Here is a 15,462-nt window from a genome sequence, read left to right as displayed (position 1 = left end):
ATGCCCGTGGACTGGGGGTTTCCCAGAAGTGGCTTTGCCTCACACACCCCACTGGGGGTGGGCGGGGGCAGGGAAGCGAGCCCCCAGATCGGGGGCCTTACGGTGAGTCTCTCTCTCTCTCAAGCAGGTCCGGCCACCCGGGAGAGGGGGTGAGGAGTATGGGGGCTCCTGGCCAGTGCACTGCACGTGAGACGTGGGAGATACACCTGCCGCATCCCCCCAGCCCAAGGAGGCTCAGCCCGTGGCAGTCCAGCCACACGGTGGGCGCGGGCCACGTGCCAGGGCCCTCGGGGGCCGGGGGGGGGGGGTCACAGAGACAGGGAGAGACAGAGACAGGGACAGAGAGACAGCAGGAGACAGGGACAGGGATGGAGACACTGCCCCATATCCCACAGTGCCCACCACACCTGACATTCTGCACATGGTGAGTGACCTCCGACACCCTTGCTCACTGGGACAGAAGCATCAGGCTGTCTGCTTTTTGCTGCAGGAGTGTGTGGCACACGGTGGGTGCTTAACCACCCCTCACAGACCGAATGCGGCAGTGATGTCCCAAAAGCCTTCTGCTCTGGCTGGTCGTCCACAGGGTGGCCACTGTGACATGCAGAGCCTGGCCCTTGGGGACAAGGGGTGCCCTGGGCCTGTCTCGCCGGCCTCTTTGTGTGTGTGTTGTCTCTGGGTGCGTTCAGCATGTGGGGGAGACCAGGTCCCAGGTGAGCCCCTCCGATCTTTGGCACCCGGCGCTGGGGGTAACGTGGGAGCCTGTGGGCTCATCGGCCGTGTTAGCCTTTAGGGGCTGTCCCGATGTCACCGGGCGCCCGTGCCATGGCAGCTGTACCGGGCAGGGGCCTGTGTCTCCCCCTGACAGCCAGAGAAGCCCGAGTGTGCCAGCCCATCCTCTTCTTTCCTGTCCAGGAAATGGGGCCAGCCAGCTCCTGTGCCCCGGGCGCAGGGCTCCTGGCAGCTCCTGGATTCTGCACGCAGGAAACTCCCCTCAGCACCTGCAGCCCGAGCTGTGGGGAGGATGCCAGAGGCTTGCACACCGGCTTTACTGTCCATGACACAGCGGGCTCTCCCAGGGCCCTCATCTTACGTGCTCCAGACCATCCTGGTCACCAGCACCGAGGCCCCTGTTTCGAAGACAAGGAGCTATGGCACAGAGCAGGAGGTGGCTTGGCCAGGAGTATGAGGCGGGCTGCACTCGCCCACTGGTGGGTCTCCTTAGGTGCACAGCTGTCCGCTTGCTGAGACCCCGGCTGGCGGCCGGCTGGGCTGCCAGCGAACCTCTTGTGCAAAGGCCCAGATGGTGAGCACGTCCAGCTCCAGGGGCAGATAGTCTCTTTGGCCGGACCATCTCTGTCCGAGGATGCCATGTAAGGAACGGGCGTGTCCCAGGACACTTGGACAAAACCAGGTGGCCTGGGTTCACTCTACACTAAATATGGCTTGATCCCTCAGCTCAGCAAGTCCGGTGCCAAATGCACCCGTGTGGAGCACCGTTGGCATTCCAGGCTTGGGGCAACCAGTCTGCCCCCTCCACCCGCGGATGTGTCTGGTGGGGGGCAGGGCCCTTACCCGCCTTGCCGTGTTTAGGGGGGGCCTTCTGTGTCATCTCCCTCCCCCACCAGACAGCTTGTTTCTTCCTCCTCCATGGCCTGTGTGGCTTTAGGCCGAGCGGGCCCCACGATCACCTGAGGGATCTGATAAAAATGTCACTCACTGGGTCCTTCCCCGGTCCCACTGATGCGGCAGGACTGAGGAAGCTGGTGGCTCTCAGGCAGGGCTTCCCTGGGACCCTCGTTGAGGACCGTTGTTGACTGGGACCTTGGCGGGAAGAGGATGCCCGGTTCTGTAGGGTTTGGGGAACCACAGCCTCCAAAACCTGCCGACGTGCTCTTGGTTTTGGAAAACAGCCTCGGTGGAGGAAGGCCCATCTCTGGGGTGCTGTGAGCGTGAGAGAAAGCGTGGCTCCAGGACAAGCAGGGCCTCAACAGGGTGAGGACGGGCGCTCCAGGGTGGCAGGAGGGCGCTCCAGAGGTGTGCTCACGGGTGGGCCAGTGACAAACGCCATATGGAGGGTGACAGCCTCACATTTTATGGTCAAAGCTACGTACACAGAAAGATCTGGAAGGATAGTCCCCAGGATGAATGGATGATGCTTCCCGTGTACGTGAAATGAGGGCGACATGCTTGTGCAAGAAGACAGGAATGGAACGTAAAGATGTGAGCACGCAAGTGTGAGCACGCCAATGTGTGGACACAGGTGTGTGTGCCAGTGTGAGCACGCAAGTGTAAGCACGCCGATGTGTGGATGCAGGTGTGTGTGTGCCGATGTGTAGGCACCAATGTATGCATGCCGACATGCACACGCACCACCACAACGGTGGTCAGGGGAGCACGGTCCCCTGGGAAACAGTGCGTCCCCTCCCTGGCAGGCACATCGGTGCTCCCGGGCACATCCTGCTCAGCCAGCTTTGCACCCCCTTCCCCCACTCCAGAAGTGCAGGGTGTTTCTGGAACAGAGCAGGGACGAGTGGCAGCTTTATTAGGGTGGCCCTGCACTGAGGCTAGGGCAGCGGGGCCCGGAGGAGGCCTCCCGAGGTTGGGCTCTGGCTCATGAGCCTGCGCAGCCACTCGATGTACTGGGAGACCCTGGTGTACACCCCGAAGTGACCTTCGGCCGCACAGCCCTCCCCCCAGCTGACGATCCCTGTCAGGTACCAGGTGCCCTGGAACTTGGTGGCGTGCGGGCCCCCGCTGTCCCCCTTGCAGGCATCCTTGCTCCCGTCTAGGTAGCCGGCGCAGAACATGTTCTCGGTGATTGCCGGAGAGCCCGCCTTCCTGTGTGACTGCTCCTGGCAGTCCTGGGTCATCACCCGGGGCACGTCGATGGCCATGAGCTTAAGGGCCGTGATGCCCCTGTCCAGCAGCTGGCCCCAGCCGCTGACGGTGGAGAAGCGGATGAAGGCCAGCGTCCTCTCGGAGAAGGCCTTCTCGGGCAGACACAGGGGCACGACGTGGTTGGTGAAGGCCACGGGCGTCCGCAGGCGCAGCAGGGCGATGTCATGGTTCGTCTTGCGGGGGATGTACTTGTCGGGGATGATGATCTGGGCAATGTGCCGCTCCTGCTCCTCGCCCTCCTCCTTGCGGAGGTCGTGCTCGCCTGCGGGGGACCGGCACCGCTCATACCCCACCCCTCAGCCTGCTTCTGGGGCAGAAGGGGCCCTGTGTTCCGTCCCAGGCTGGCCGGAGCGGCACCCCCAGGCAGCCACCACAGGGCTCCTCGTGGAGTGTGAATCAGGGCGAATCTGGGTGAATCTGGGGGTGCTGAGGGCACGTGAGGAGGGGTGGTGGATCCCCCCAGTTCTTCCCAGACCCTCCCTGGGGGTGCTTGGGGTCCCATCACCCACCAGGCAACCCTGGGGCTCTTGGCCCAAGTGAGAAGGGAGTAGAGCAGAGCAACACCTCCGTGACTTTCCGTGGGTGGAGAGGCCGGGGGGCCGTGGCCACAGTGGGACCCTGCAGCACCGGGGTCCGCCCGGACATTGCCCACTTCTCTGTTTGGAGGCACTCGTCTTGTGGCAGGTCTCGCTCACCAGCCACGCTCAGCAGGTGGAGGATCCACAAAACTCACCCAGCACCACCGTCAGGTTCTCCCAGTTCCTGATTCTGTCGAAGCAGTGGGCTGCAGAGACCACCCAGGCAGCGTCGAGCAGGGCGCCCCCACACACCAGCACGCCGTCCAGCTTCAGTGCAGCCTGGCCGGGCACAGCAGAGTTTGCGTCACCCCTCCGTGGGGAGGGCCTTTCCCGTGCACCCAGGGCCCTCGCGGCCCGTCTCCCCAGCCAGCTAAGGCAACAGGGGTTGCGGGTACTGGCCCGACCACGGGGCGTGGGTGCCAGTTCCCCTGCGCATCCCTGGCACCACCAGCAGGAGCTGGCAAGACTGGTCCACAAAGACGGGCCAAGTGTAGGGGGGAAGAGGGCACGTGCCGCGGCACCGGGCACAATTCTTGGTGCACAGCGGGCCCCATAAATGCTTCCTTTTCTTCTCCCTAAAAGCAAGGAGGGTGCTGAGCGGGTCCTGAGTGTAGCTTGGGTGCAGGCCTTTTCCCCGCAGTGGTTTTCCCACCGCGGGCAGGCGGAAGGAGCTGATGTTGGCTCTGCAGCCGCAGCCACAAGAGGAGGCCTGGGGTAGTGGTTCGGCTGGATTGGAGCCTGAATCTCAGTGGGCCTCAGTTTCCCCACCTCTCTCCTGGGGTTGAGGACCTGGGGGCGCGTGCATGCTGCAGCCCCCTCCCCCTGCACAGAGCCCTCCCAGGTGCTGTCTGCTGTAAACAACAGAGACCCACCCGTGCGGTCCCTCCGCCGCACACACTGCCAGTTCTGGGCACTCTGGCCAACACACCAGTCCCGCTAGGACGCGTCTAGCTTACGTTATCCTCGGAACACCAAAACCCCGGGTCCTGCCAGCTGAGGAGTGGGCCTGGGACCGCACAGGTGCCACGCAGGCCCCGACCGCCTGCTCCCACCTGTGGCAGGTGGGATGGGGCAGGGCTGGGCCGGTGGGAGGGGCCACTGGCTCAGCCAAAAATGCCGCTTCTGGTCTGCACGCGGCCAAATGGCAGCAAAGCTGGAGGACTGGGGCTGCCCCGACCCGGAGTCAGGCCCAGGGGGACTGGTGAGCCACCATCATCCCTTCCAAGGCTCTTGTGTGGTAACAACTCTGAACAGTCCAACTCGGGTGTCCACGTGCAGGGCCCGGAGGACCACTGGGTCCGGCTCTGAAACCCGAGTGCACGCGTGCTGCTCTTGTGAGAGGTGGATTTTGGCCCAGCGGGTCTGGGGGCCTGAGGCTCTGCATTTCCAACAGGGACCAGGCTCACAGGCTGCCCCACACACCTGAGCACGTGCAGGGACAGCCTGCCCTGCCTCCGTTTCCAGGGGCAGATAGTGGCGGGTTCAAATCCTGCCTTTGCCATCTGCCACCAGTGGCCTGGACTCCCCCATCTGTGGAGGGGAGAGAGGCAGCAGCCCCGAGGAGGAGACGGGAAGAGACGGGAGGGGAGAGCCAGAAGGCAGGTGCTGCTGGGGGTGCTGACACCCGGACTGATGGACGGAGGTGAGTGCGCAGGCGTGGGCTTTGGAGCAAAGTGGAAGGAGACGAGGGGCCGGGGTCCCGAGGCCGACCTCCTGTTTTCCCTCCAGGGGCCCTGGAGCCTCACCTGCCAGGGACATTCTCCTTTGGGGCACACCTTGCCACCCACAATTCGGCCTTGGGGGTCGCGGCCATTTCTCTTTTCCAGAACAGGTATTCTTCCACACGGATACTCCACTGTGGGAAACAGGGGTCCGTGCTGGAGGGACAGCTGCTGAGGGACAGGCTCCACGGCCTGCAGGCACGCCCTTGGCAGGGCAGGCCCACCCCTGTGGGAGCTGCTTCTGCAGGGACAGAGGGCCTCCCTGTTGAAACTGGGTTCTGCCAGTCGCCCCAGGGGAGCGACGTGCTGTCTGAGGAGGTGGACGCTTTCCTAAAGGCTGACCAGACCTTGGGCCACAGCACTTTCACCTGGCTCCTCTGGTTTCCGCAGTAAAGTCCCCGGGCCCGGAGACACCGCTTAGAGGTGGGGGTTGAGCTTCAGGCACTAGCGGGGGTGGGGCCCACTTCACTCTGGACAGACAGGCCTGGGCACCTGAGCTGCTGGGACTGTGTTAGTTTGAGACCGGGTTGGGGAAAATTTACATTTTCCTCAAAGTGCTCTCCTTTTAAAAAAAGATGTGGTTGGGGTGCCTGGGTGGCTCAGTCGGTTGAGTGTCCGACTTCGGCTCAGGTCATGATCTCGCGGTCCTTGATTTCGAGCCCCGAGTCGGGCTCTGTGCTGACTGCTCAGAGCCTGGAGCCTGTTTCAGATTCTGTGTCTCCCTCTCTCTGACCCTGCCCCGTTCATGCTCTGTCTCTCTCTGTCTCCAAAATAAATAAACGTTAAAAAAAAAAAAAAAAAGACGTGGCATCCAGACTGTGCCACAGTCAGTGCAGACCCCACGTGTGGCCATGGGGTGCCCCACAGGACAGCGGTGGGGCGGGCAGGGCCTCCCTTGGCTCCTCTGGACCTGCCTTGGACAGGCAGGTTGACCAGCCACTCTGGAGCGGCTCCTGCTGTGGCCTGTTCTCGAGTGGGCAAGGCGTGGTCAGCATGTAGTAGGTGTTCAGTGAGTGATACTCACCCTTGTCATCTGTCAGCCATACAGGAATGGGTGGCTGCTTGTTGGGCACAAAACAGAACACAGCCCCCGGAGCTGGCCCCTGAGGACCGTTACCTGTGGGAGCGCAGGACACCCCGTCGTCTTGGAGCGCGTACCCCTCGTGGCACCGGCAAGAGCGCCTGGTCTCTGCATGGTCGCTGCAGTACTGCTCACAGCCTCCGTTCTCGTTCATACAGATCAGCTGGTCCTTCTTGTCTGAGGACAGGAAGGGGACAGACTGAGAGGGGCCTGTGCTAGTCAGGGAGAGCCAGCCCTCATTCTGCATGAAAACGGTGCTTAGCTGTTGGCTGCAGAGACAGCCAGGTCCCAGCCTGCTCTGGATCGATCCGGAAGGGTGACCTGGGGTTGTGTGTGGTCTCACGTCTGAGCAGCTTAGCCAGTTGGGACATAGGGCTGACACATGGGGCCTCTATGCTCCCCTTCCAGCAGCCGGTGGGAGCCGGGGAGGGCCTGGGGACAGTAAAAGTGTTCACCGCAATTGGATACCTGCTGGCAAGAGGCCAGGCAGATGAGATGGTTCCATAGCCAGGCCCAGGTGTCCCAGTGAACTGGTGGGGGCTGACCACTGGCTCGGACAGATGGAGATAAGGAACATTCACCCTCTCTGAAGGGCAGTGCTAGGATGTGGGAGATGGGGTTAGCTCTCTGTGCCAGTTGAGGGCCCCCAGCAGGAAGGCCTGGCCTGGAAGTGAAGTCACACCAGAGCTCCTGAGCACCATGGTCCTGGAGGATTCACACCAGGGCTCCTGAGCATCAAAGCTCCTGGGGGATTCACACCAGAGCTCCTGAGCATAAAGGGCTGGGCAAGGACACCGAGGCTTTGTAGCCCCAGATAACTGGCAAGAAGCCTCTTCCTTAGTCTTTCCTTTAATCTCCCTGGTTTGCTTAGTGCAGAAGGTGGCTGTGGCCCACAAGAGCTCCTTGAATATCAGAGTGTACACATGTGGCAAAGGATTGAAGTTACCCAAAGAGAGATTTGCCTTTGCCCTCAGCTCCTGGGAGGTGACCGCCACACCCTTGCTGATTAAGTTGGACACTTTTAATTTAATTCCATCTGTCTGATAAGAATGATGTTTCCTTGGGGGCCTTTGGCCACACTGGATGGTGTAACAATGTGATTCATGGTGGGGTATCACCTCGACCTCTGGAGGGGCTGGAGACTAAGGCCAGCCATGTGGGAGGTCAGCCATGTGTATGTGACTGAGCCCCAAGAAGACCCCTGGACGTGGAGGCTCAGTGTGATACTCCCTAAGTCTCGTCACACCTTGTTCTTGGAGAAAGGAAGACTGTCTGAAAGACCCCACTGCTGAGGACACCTGGAAGCTCACACTGGTCTCCGTGCTGACTTCACTCTGTAGCCTTTCACTGTAACTTTGAGTATGTTGGCCTTCAGAGAGTGCTATGGGTCCTCCCAGCCAATTACTGACCTTGAGACGGCCCAAGGAACCCCTCAACCTCGCAGTATTTCAACATTAGAATGGTGAAAAAATAGTTCACACTTTCGTAATAGCAAGTAGGGAAGATGAAGTTTACTCACTGTCTCAGTGGGATGCTGGGCAGTGATAACGTGCCCTCCCCGGGGCCCCGTCCAGGTGTATCCGAATTCCCCAGCACTGGGAGCCCAAGGGGTTTGTATTTTCCAGAAGCAGACAAGGGGCGATCAAGAATTAGCACCCGAGGGTCTCAGATCCAAGTGTCTCACGGTCACCGAGCCCATTTCCCACCGAGGCTGGGGCCCAGCCCCCACCTGGCCCGGCCGTGCCCATCAGCCTCGTGGGGGCTCTGCCCGCAAACTGTGGGGTCCTCACTTGTCTCACAGTTCCGGCCCTCGAAATTGTCGAGGCAGAAGCAGATGTAGGACTGGAGCTGGTCCTCACAGGAACCCCCGTTCTGGCACGGATTCGAGGCACATTGGTCCCCATCTGTGAAGCGACCCAGGGTCAGAGCGCTGAGGGGGAGGCCGGCGGGCAGGGGCGACCCAGGGTCGGGGCGCTGATGGGGGAGGCCGGCAGGCAGGGGAGACCCAGGTTCAGAGCACTGAGGGGGAGGCCGGCGGGCAGGGGCGACCCAGGGTCGGGGAGCTGTGGGGGAGGCTGGCCAGGGGCGAAATGGGCCGTTCACCTACTCACCGTTGTAAGAAACCCAGAACTGCTTCTGAGGGGACAAAGAGGAAGCCGCGTGAGACACACATTGACAAATATCTGTGGTCCCCACAGAATGAACGGGGGACTTGGGGTGAAGTGAGGTGGTCCGGGGGCTTCTGGCCTGGTGCCCTTTGCGGTGGGCTCCGGAAGCCAGACTTTTCCTCTGGAGAAGAGGTGAGTTCACCCAGGGCGAGGGGGTGTTTCCTAATCCCGCCCCTCCACCCCAGATGGCCAAGGCCACCAGACGTCACAAATTTCCCTGTCCCGATTCAGAATTCCAGAGTTTCTGCCCCACTTCCACCACCTCCAAGATGTGACCCTGGGACAAGACACGTGCTCTCTGAGCCTCCGTTTCCTTCTCTGGTGATGGGCGACCATCCACACACAGGGCGACAGGAGGAAAAGGTGCTAATGGATGCAAAGGCTCCAATAATACGGATTCTTGAGGAATGTTCTGGGCAAGCAAACTGAAACTCACAGGATTACTCTAAGAATAAAATAAGACAACTGTAGGAAATGCCTTGAAAACCCAAGTGGGGCACAAACGCAGGCAATGACCAGCCTCACTGTACCTGGAAAAGGTCATGTGAGCCTCCACCTCAAATAGTCCTACTTCCTGTTTGGTGTGAGGTGTCCTGTGAGTGTGAGGCGTGTGTCCTGCGAGAATGAGGCAGGTGTCCTTTGAACACAAAGTGTGTGTCCTGTGAGTGTGAGCTGAGTGTCCTGTGAGTGTGAGGCGAGTGTTCTGTGTGAGGTGAGTGTCCTGTGAGCGTGAGACGATCCTTGAGGAGAAGTGTGGGTTTGTCCCCTCATAGCCACACCCCGAGTGGAGCGGGACAGCGTGGACACTCGCCTTTCCCAGCGTGCAAACAGCCGTGGGGCGGCTCTCTGCAGCGGCCCCGACACGTTTGCTCTCTGAAGCCGCCGTCGAGGTGTCCGCCTGCGCCTGCGGGGGCTGCTGGGAGAGGCCCAGGCCAGCGTCCCCGCCGTCTGCTCCATCGGCAGCCCCTGCACGGAGCTCGGGCCGCTTTGGGGACGGGGGGTCGGGGGAGGGCACTGTCCATGGGAAGGCAGGGCACCCCCGGGGCCTGCTTTTCAAAGCGTGTTTTCCGGCTGGAAATGAGGGCCCCGCGCAGAGAGGCGCCGTCCATGGGCGCTGCAGGGGCCCCGAGAGCCCTTCTTGTAGGAACGTGACCCCGACACGGTGCGCGGGGCCCTCGACCGCCGAGTAGGGAGACGGAGCGACGCCGGGCAGCGCGGTGGGCGCCCCCTGGGGGCGGACTCACCGTCCTCTCGGCGTTCTGGAAGATCTCCCGGGCCTCCTCAAAGGAGCATTGCTCCTCCCTGCACTCACGCTCCAGGGAGCCGGACCTCAGCTCCTCCAGGAACGAGTTGGCGCGCCGGTGCCTGCGCAGGACGCCGTGGGCCTCCTCCTGGGTGAGGAAGACTGAGGAACCGTCCGTGAGCCCTTGGCCGCTGGCCACGCCCAGACGGCGCCGACGCACGGAACCTTCGTGTCCCTCCGAGTAAGGCAACGGGAAACACAGCGGCTATGGGGGGTCGCTCCGGGCCGGCCGCCTCACTTCTAGGATTTATCCCAAGGACGTCCTCAGAGGCGGCCACTCGAACCCGGCCACAAGGACAGCCTGGCGACAGCAGGCAGAGCCACTGCGTGAAGGTGTCCTCGGTCGCGTGAACTACACGCTTAAGAAGATACAATATTAAGTGAAACCAGAAGATGATACGATAATCTGTACTGTGTAATCCCTTTTGTAAATAAGATGTACATATGCACATACATATGCTTATGTAACTCGTGGGAGGAGCCTACATAGAAAATGAACTCCGGAGATTAAAAGTTACTCTGTTGCAAAGCGTCCAGTCAACTTCCATAATCAAAAGGCCACGGGCTGCGTCCCTGCACCGGGACGTTCACCGAAAGTGCTAGGATAAAGGTGCCGCAGGGGCCTGGGGAGGGGGCGCAGGTGACAGAGAGGTGAGCAGCAGGGGAGGATGGGGCGGCAGGAGGGGGAGGGGCAGCCCCGTGCCGCCCAGGTGGAGGGAGACCCCATGTGTTCTTGACAGTGACAGTGTCTGTATTCCTGCGGAGCCCCTGGTCTGGAGGGAGAGGTTGAGGGAACCCTCAAATGGAGGGGCGGGTGGAGACCTGCCTGGGTGACCCTCAGGGGGCAGCAGATGTGAACCAAAGTTCTCGGGGAACCAGTTACCTCTGGTGGTTACCGGGGGAATCTGGCCACCGCCGCATCTTCCCGCCCTCCCACTCCGCTGTCTTTCCCAGGAGCCTGCGCTGTCCCCTGGGCTCCTGCAGGAATCTGGCCGGCGCCCATGCCATCGCAGGCTGGCTGCTTGGGGGGGGGGCAGTGTCTGCTGTCTCCACCAAGGCCACCCCGCGGTAGTGACAAGTCACAAGGAGGACAGCTTATAGTGTCCCGCTGTCCTCCTAGCTAGGCCCGTTGGCGCAGTAGTGGCAGGGAGGGTGGCTGCGGTCACAGAAATGTGCAGTCCAGGGTCCCCACCCTGTCCCTGGCGCTGGCCAACCAAGAACGGGAGGGGACATACCCCCTCGCACTCGAGCCCTGACTCTGTGTGCAGATCACATGGGAGCCGCCAGCAAGCACCCCGGGGGGACAGGAGTGCCGACCAGAAAGGTGGTCACCAACCTCCCGCAGCCCCTCACACAGCGTTTACAGGGGACCCTACACCTTGACATACCTGCGGCCAGAGATGCCTGCAGGCCGAGCAGAGAGCAGAGGAGGGCCAGCCCGCGGGACCCAGACACCATGGCGAGGACTGTGTCACACGGTCTGTTGACATTCCAGGCGTGCTGGGAAGGCGGGCAAAGTCCCGGCCTCCAAGCTGGGATGAAGGGCGGGGAGGGAGGCCTGGCCTCCCAAACCCAGGGGCGGGGCGTGCGGGGGACGCCGGGGACAGGAAGACGCTGTCTGTACCCACCGCACAGCTGTGACCGTGAAGTAGGGGTTCCCTCTCGGAAGCGTCTGTGTCGGGATGTGTACCTGGCGCGTGCGCCTGAAATGCGGTTGAGAATCTGAAGCCCTGGGGACTTAGGGCCGCAGTTGGGAAACAGATCCAAGCTGGTGGTAGGTGTGCCTGCAGAGTAACTCTGGGGACAGGAGAGTGGATCTTCGGTGTGGGTGGAGACTCACACAGGGCCTCATTGCCCTGGGGCACCTGCCCCAAGCTGAACCCCCTGCTCTGTGTCCCTCCGGGCCCTCTTGGGCCCAGGCCGCAAGCCGCAGTGACCAACCGTCTTGGTTGCCCGGCTTCTGTGCTGACCTGGACCATCCTGGGCCCTCGGACATCGTCAGTCACCCCAACAAGGCTCACGTGGGCGTCCAGCCTCCAGTGGGGTCTGGCCTCGACCCTCTGAAATATCCTTTCTGCAAATGGTGGAGACTGGGGACGCCCGCTCTGCTCCTCTCCCGTGCGTGGGAGCCACACGGCCCAGCTGTTGCAGGCGGGGTCCCAGCTCCACTCCCCAAGTGGGAGAGTCAGTCTCTGCAGAGAACATGTTTTGTTGATCACCTCAGGTGTTACTAATGGTTACGATTGCTGGCTGCTTGGGAGTCTGTTGTTGGTGGGGGAGAGACCCCCCCCCCCTTTCTGCCGCACCTTCTGGGGATTCTCTGGATGGCCTGGCAGTCCTGGCTCCGTTTCCTCCCAGCTTGGGGAGAAGCGTTTCAGCCTTGAGCCTCTGCCCCTAAATCTGGCGAACGTCTTGCCCGAGCAGGTGGAGGTGCTGTCGGTCCCGTGTCGGTCCACACGCAGCACCCGTGAGCCCTGCTCTCAAAGGCTGCAGGGGAGCCGCCCTTGAGCTCAGCACTTTCCTGACTCCTGGTGGCCCCATGACAGGGCTGCACACGCGGGGCTTACCGTACCGGAAATCTATCCTGTGCCAGCTCTGGAGGCCACAGGCCCTTGGGCACGGTGTCTGTGCCGGGCCCTGCTGTCTCTGGAGGCTCCGGGGGAGGGCCTGCCTGCCCCTTCCCACTGGGGAGTTCTGGGGGCCTCTGTGCCCCACCTGCAGTCGGCCTGGGTGTGTGTCCCGATCTAACTCTCCTTACAGAGACACTACCCGTGGGTCAGGGCCCCCACTCCAGTGTGACTCATCATAACCAATTCTACCGGCAAGGGTCCTGCTTCTGAGCAAGACTGCATCCTGGGGACACCGTCAGCAGATGCCTATGCTTCCCCTTGAGCGGGGCCGCGGCTGGGCTGTTCTCAGAGCAGCGTGAGGAGTGTCTGGCCGTGGGCTCAGTGGGCGACTGGCCAGAAGGCATGGGGGAGGGACGCTCCTCCTCCGACTGCCCAAAGCTGCAGGGAAATGGGATTCCCGTGGGTGAGCTGCCAGGTAGCCTGGATTTGGGACATGTGCTGGACTGAAGCCTTCGAGTCCCAGGGTCCTCTGGGGAGGTGGGGGACAGCACAGGCCAGTGGGGTCGTGGCTGAGGCACCGCTTCCCCACTGACGCTTCCAAGTGGCTTTTTCTTCATGAAAGACCACCAAGCATGGTACCGAGCAGTCCTACCCCAGACCCCGGGGCCAGGAGGGGCGAGGGGAGGAGGACAGGGTGGCTGAGTGCAGAGGGCCAGCCTGCGTAGCCCCGTGTGAACAGCGGCCCCCTCCCCGACCCTCCGCTCATGGCCACGCCTTCCACTTGGACTGGGGGACAGGCGCTCCAGTGGACAACCCCAACAGTATACCTGCCTCTGGGGCACAGCCCTCAGGTCTGTGGGAGGGGCTCCTGGGAGGTCAGGGGTTGTTAGTCTCTGTTCTTGTCTTTTCTTCCAGCCCTTGTGTGATCTTGTTTGATGGTGTCTTTCAGGAATTATGTGATGCATCTGATTTGATCCCCTCCTGGCAGGTCAGCCTAGCACGATTCCAGCGTCGTGGGAGAGAGTGGTTCCCGGCTGCTCTTCCAGATTCCTGCTTCCGCCCATCACGCTTCCCTCCCCACCACATCCCTTCCGCCACCGGACCCCAATGTCCCAGCACTGGGAGTCTGCATTTCTTTTGTTACCTTCACAGTGTTGACACAATATGCTTACTTTATTTCCATCATTTTCTGACAAAGGGAAGCATAGGGGACACAGTCTGGGTCCTGCTCGCCACCTGCCTCCCCTGTAACGGCGCTTGCAGTGCTGCGTGTAGCTGAGCGCGATAAGCAGAATTCTGGGCTTTTTACAGATGAAGGCAGACAACAAGAGGGGCTGATATTTATTCAAACTCCATCCATACAATAAAGAACTCTGATTTTTTAAATTTCATTTACATCAGCAATAAAAAAAAAAAAGACCCCAAACCAAACAAAAAGCAATGACTGAAACACGAGGTTTTAAAGTGCCTTTATGAGGAAGAGATTACAATGGTGGGGGGCTGTTGGGCGAGGCGGCTGGGGCGGTCTCTGCACAGTCAGTGCACTGAGTAAATCGGGGGGCAATGAGGAAAGCTGCTGAGTCTTGCACGGCTGTTTTCTCTAACGCACTGCCGGGGCGGCCAGGGTGGGGGCTTGCGTGTGGCCGGGAGCAGGCTGCGGTGGGCGCGGGACTCAGGGAGGGCAGTAAAGTGACGGTTTCCAGCATCGCGGAGGCCGCGTGCGTCCCTAACACGGGACACCAATGCACACACATCCACGTAAGCACACGTAGAAAGAGATCCGCCCCCACCAGATACACAAAGTGTTTCCGGAGAACAGAGTTTGTTTGAGAAACACAAAAAGGTAAACCAGAAGAGTTTTCTTTCCAGTTCTGCCTCGATTTCAGTGATGAGCTCTGCAACCTTTACGTTTCTGAGTTCAGGGGGACTTGCCCGAGCCTGGGAGGCAGCAGCGGAGGCCGGCACAGGTGCCAGGGCTGGAGCTTTCACTGAGCCCTGTGTGGGCACCGGTTCAGGTGGTACCCCGCGGAAACTGCATCTTTATGTATTCTTTAAAAACGATAAAAAATCCTAATTCAGTGAAGCTAGTTAAAAAAATCAAGTTCCCCATTTTTGTAGAAAAGAAACTAAATATTTTAAATTATAGTTTAAATTTTCTTTTGAAAATTAACCTACACAGATAAAGGACTCTCCTTGGTTTCTACTACTCCTGTTTGTAGAAACATTGCTGGATTTTATCGAGGGATGCGTTTTCAACCGCCGGTGACCAGGCCGGCCTTGGAGAGGGCTTTGGTCCCCAAGAGAGAGCCCTCAAATCTCCAGCAGTATAAACAACGCGCTGCAGTGTAAACCCCAGTAACAGAAAATAGTTTTGTATCAAATACAGTATTAAATTGTCATTTCATGTAAACACAGTGATTCTTGGTAAAGATTAGCGGCCAAAGTACCACAAAAAATGGCCATGGAATTAATCCCTGCTTTCTTGTAAAAATCAAAAAGTCCTCCACCAAGCTGTTGGGTCAGTAGGTTGGCCACTTCTTTGGGAAGCGGTCCCTCCCACAACGTGCTGATCCCTGCAGGAAGCACCAGCCCAGATATGGCAGGAACCGAAGCCGAGTGGCCGGGATGGGCTCCCCACCGCAGCCCGGTGGAGGTGGACGACAGCCCCATGGCACCTGCCACATGTTTGCTCTGCTGCCCCACAGCCCTCCATCCATCCTGGTTCTGCGGGGAAACTCGGTGTGCCGCCATCTTCCCGTGGAGCTGACTTCTCCACCTTCGTCAGGGGGGTCCTGGCTTGAAGGCCGGAGGACAGAATCTTCCAGAACCTTTCCTCTGCGTGCCCCTGTGTCTGCACCGCCAAGTCTCGTGGGCAGCGGGCGGCTCCTCTTCCGGGTCTTGCCAGGGTCCTCCTTTCCCAGGGTCTTAGAGCACCGTCCCTCACCAAACTAAGCAAGCCCAAGCAAAGGAACACTTAGAGGTCCGCAGGCTGCCATCCTGCGCGGCCCGGCGCTACCCCTGCAGGTCTGAGAGGGGGGCCCCGCAGCTCTCGCTGCAGCTGGACGAGGCGCTCAGCAGGGCGGAGCCTGCACTGGACTCTGCGGGAAAACCAGGCGAGAACGGCTGCGGCTTCGCGTCTG

At 60.5% G+C, this 15,462-nt stretch overlaps 2 protein-coding genes and 1 long non-coding RNA gene across 14 annotated transcripts in view; 1 reads left to right on the top strand and 2 right to left on the bottom strand.

The window, feature by feature from the left end:
* Positions 1-2,524: 2,524 nt before the first annotated feature.
* Positions 2,525-11,273, bottom strand: F7 (coagulation factor VII). Its single transcript, XM_045482445.1, has 8 exons — positions 11,141-11,273; positions 9,694-9,854; positions 8,393-8,417; positions 8,072-8,185; positions 6,318-6,458; positions 5,225-5,334; positions 3,635-3,758; positions 2,525-3,163 (listed from the first exon to the last, which is right to left on the bottom strand). The coding sequence occupies exons 1-8, from the start codon at positions 11,208-11,210 to the stop codon at positions 2,568-2,570; spliced, it is 1,341 nt and encodes a 446-aa protein (XP_045338401.1). The 5' UTR covers positions 11,211-11,273; the 3' UTR covers positions 2,525-2,567.
* An 83-nt stretch (positions 11,274-11,356) lies between these two features.
* LOC123600296 lies at positions 11,357-13,763 on the top strand. Its single transcript, XR_006713646.1, has 2 exons — positions 11,357-11,526; positions 13,272-13,763. It is a non-coding gene; the product is annotated as an uncharacterized LOC123600296 (long non-coding RNA).
* Positions 13,764-13,772: 9 nt separating this feature from the next.
* MCF2L (MCF.2 cell line derived transforming sequence like) overlaps positions 13,773-15,462 on the bottom strand; it is a 133,080-nt gene continuing 131,390 nt past the window's right edge. For 11 of the 12 annotated variants that reach the window (XM_045482433.1, XM_045482438.1, XM_045482432.1 and 8 more), the window contains one exon: positions 13,773-15,420. In XM_045482433.1, the coding sequence (XP_045338389.1) occupies positions 15,335-15,420 (86 nt within the window). In that variant the 3' untranslated portion in view covers positions 13,773-15,334. The remainder of the gene's footprint in view (positions 15,421-15,462) is intronic. The other variant, XM_045482435.1, reaches the window with a different exon arrangement.

This window comes from Leopardus geoffroyi, chromosome A1 (genome assembly GCF_018350155.1).
Source record: "Leopardus geoffroyi isolate Oge1 chromosome A1, O.geoffroyi_Oge1_pat1.0, whole genome shotgun sequence".
Classification (NCBI taxonomy): Eukaryota; Metazoa; Chordata; class Mammalia; order Carnivora; family Felidae; genus Leopardus; species Leopardus geoffroyi.
The sequence above is the reverse complement of the archived record's forward strand: the minus strand, read 5'-3'. Positions and strand labels throughout refer to the sequence as shown.

Coding starts and splice junctions, on each gene's coding strand:
- F7 (XM_045482445.1), bottom strand. CDS start 11,210: ATGGTGTCTGGGTCCCGCGGGCTGGCCCTCCTCTGCTCTCTGCTCGGC. Junction 5,335..6,317: donor GGTGTCCTGCGCTCCCACAG/GTAACGGTCCTC, acceptor TGTTTCCCACAG/TGGAGTATCCGTGTGGAAGA. Junction 3,759..5,224: donor AAGGAGAATGTCCCTGGCAG/GTGAGGCTCCAG, acceptor GTGCCCGGCCAG/GCTGCACTGAAGCTGGACGG.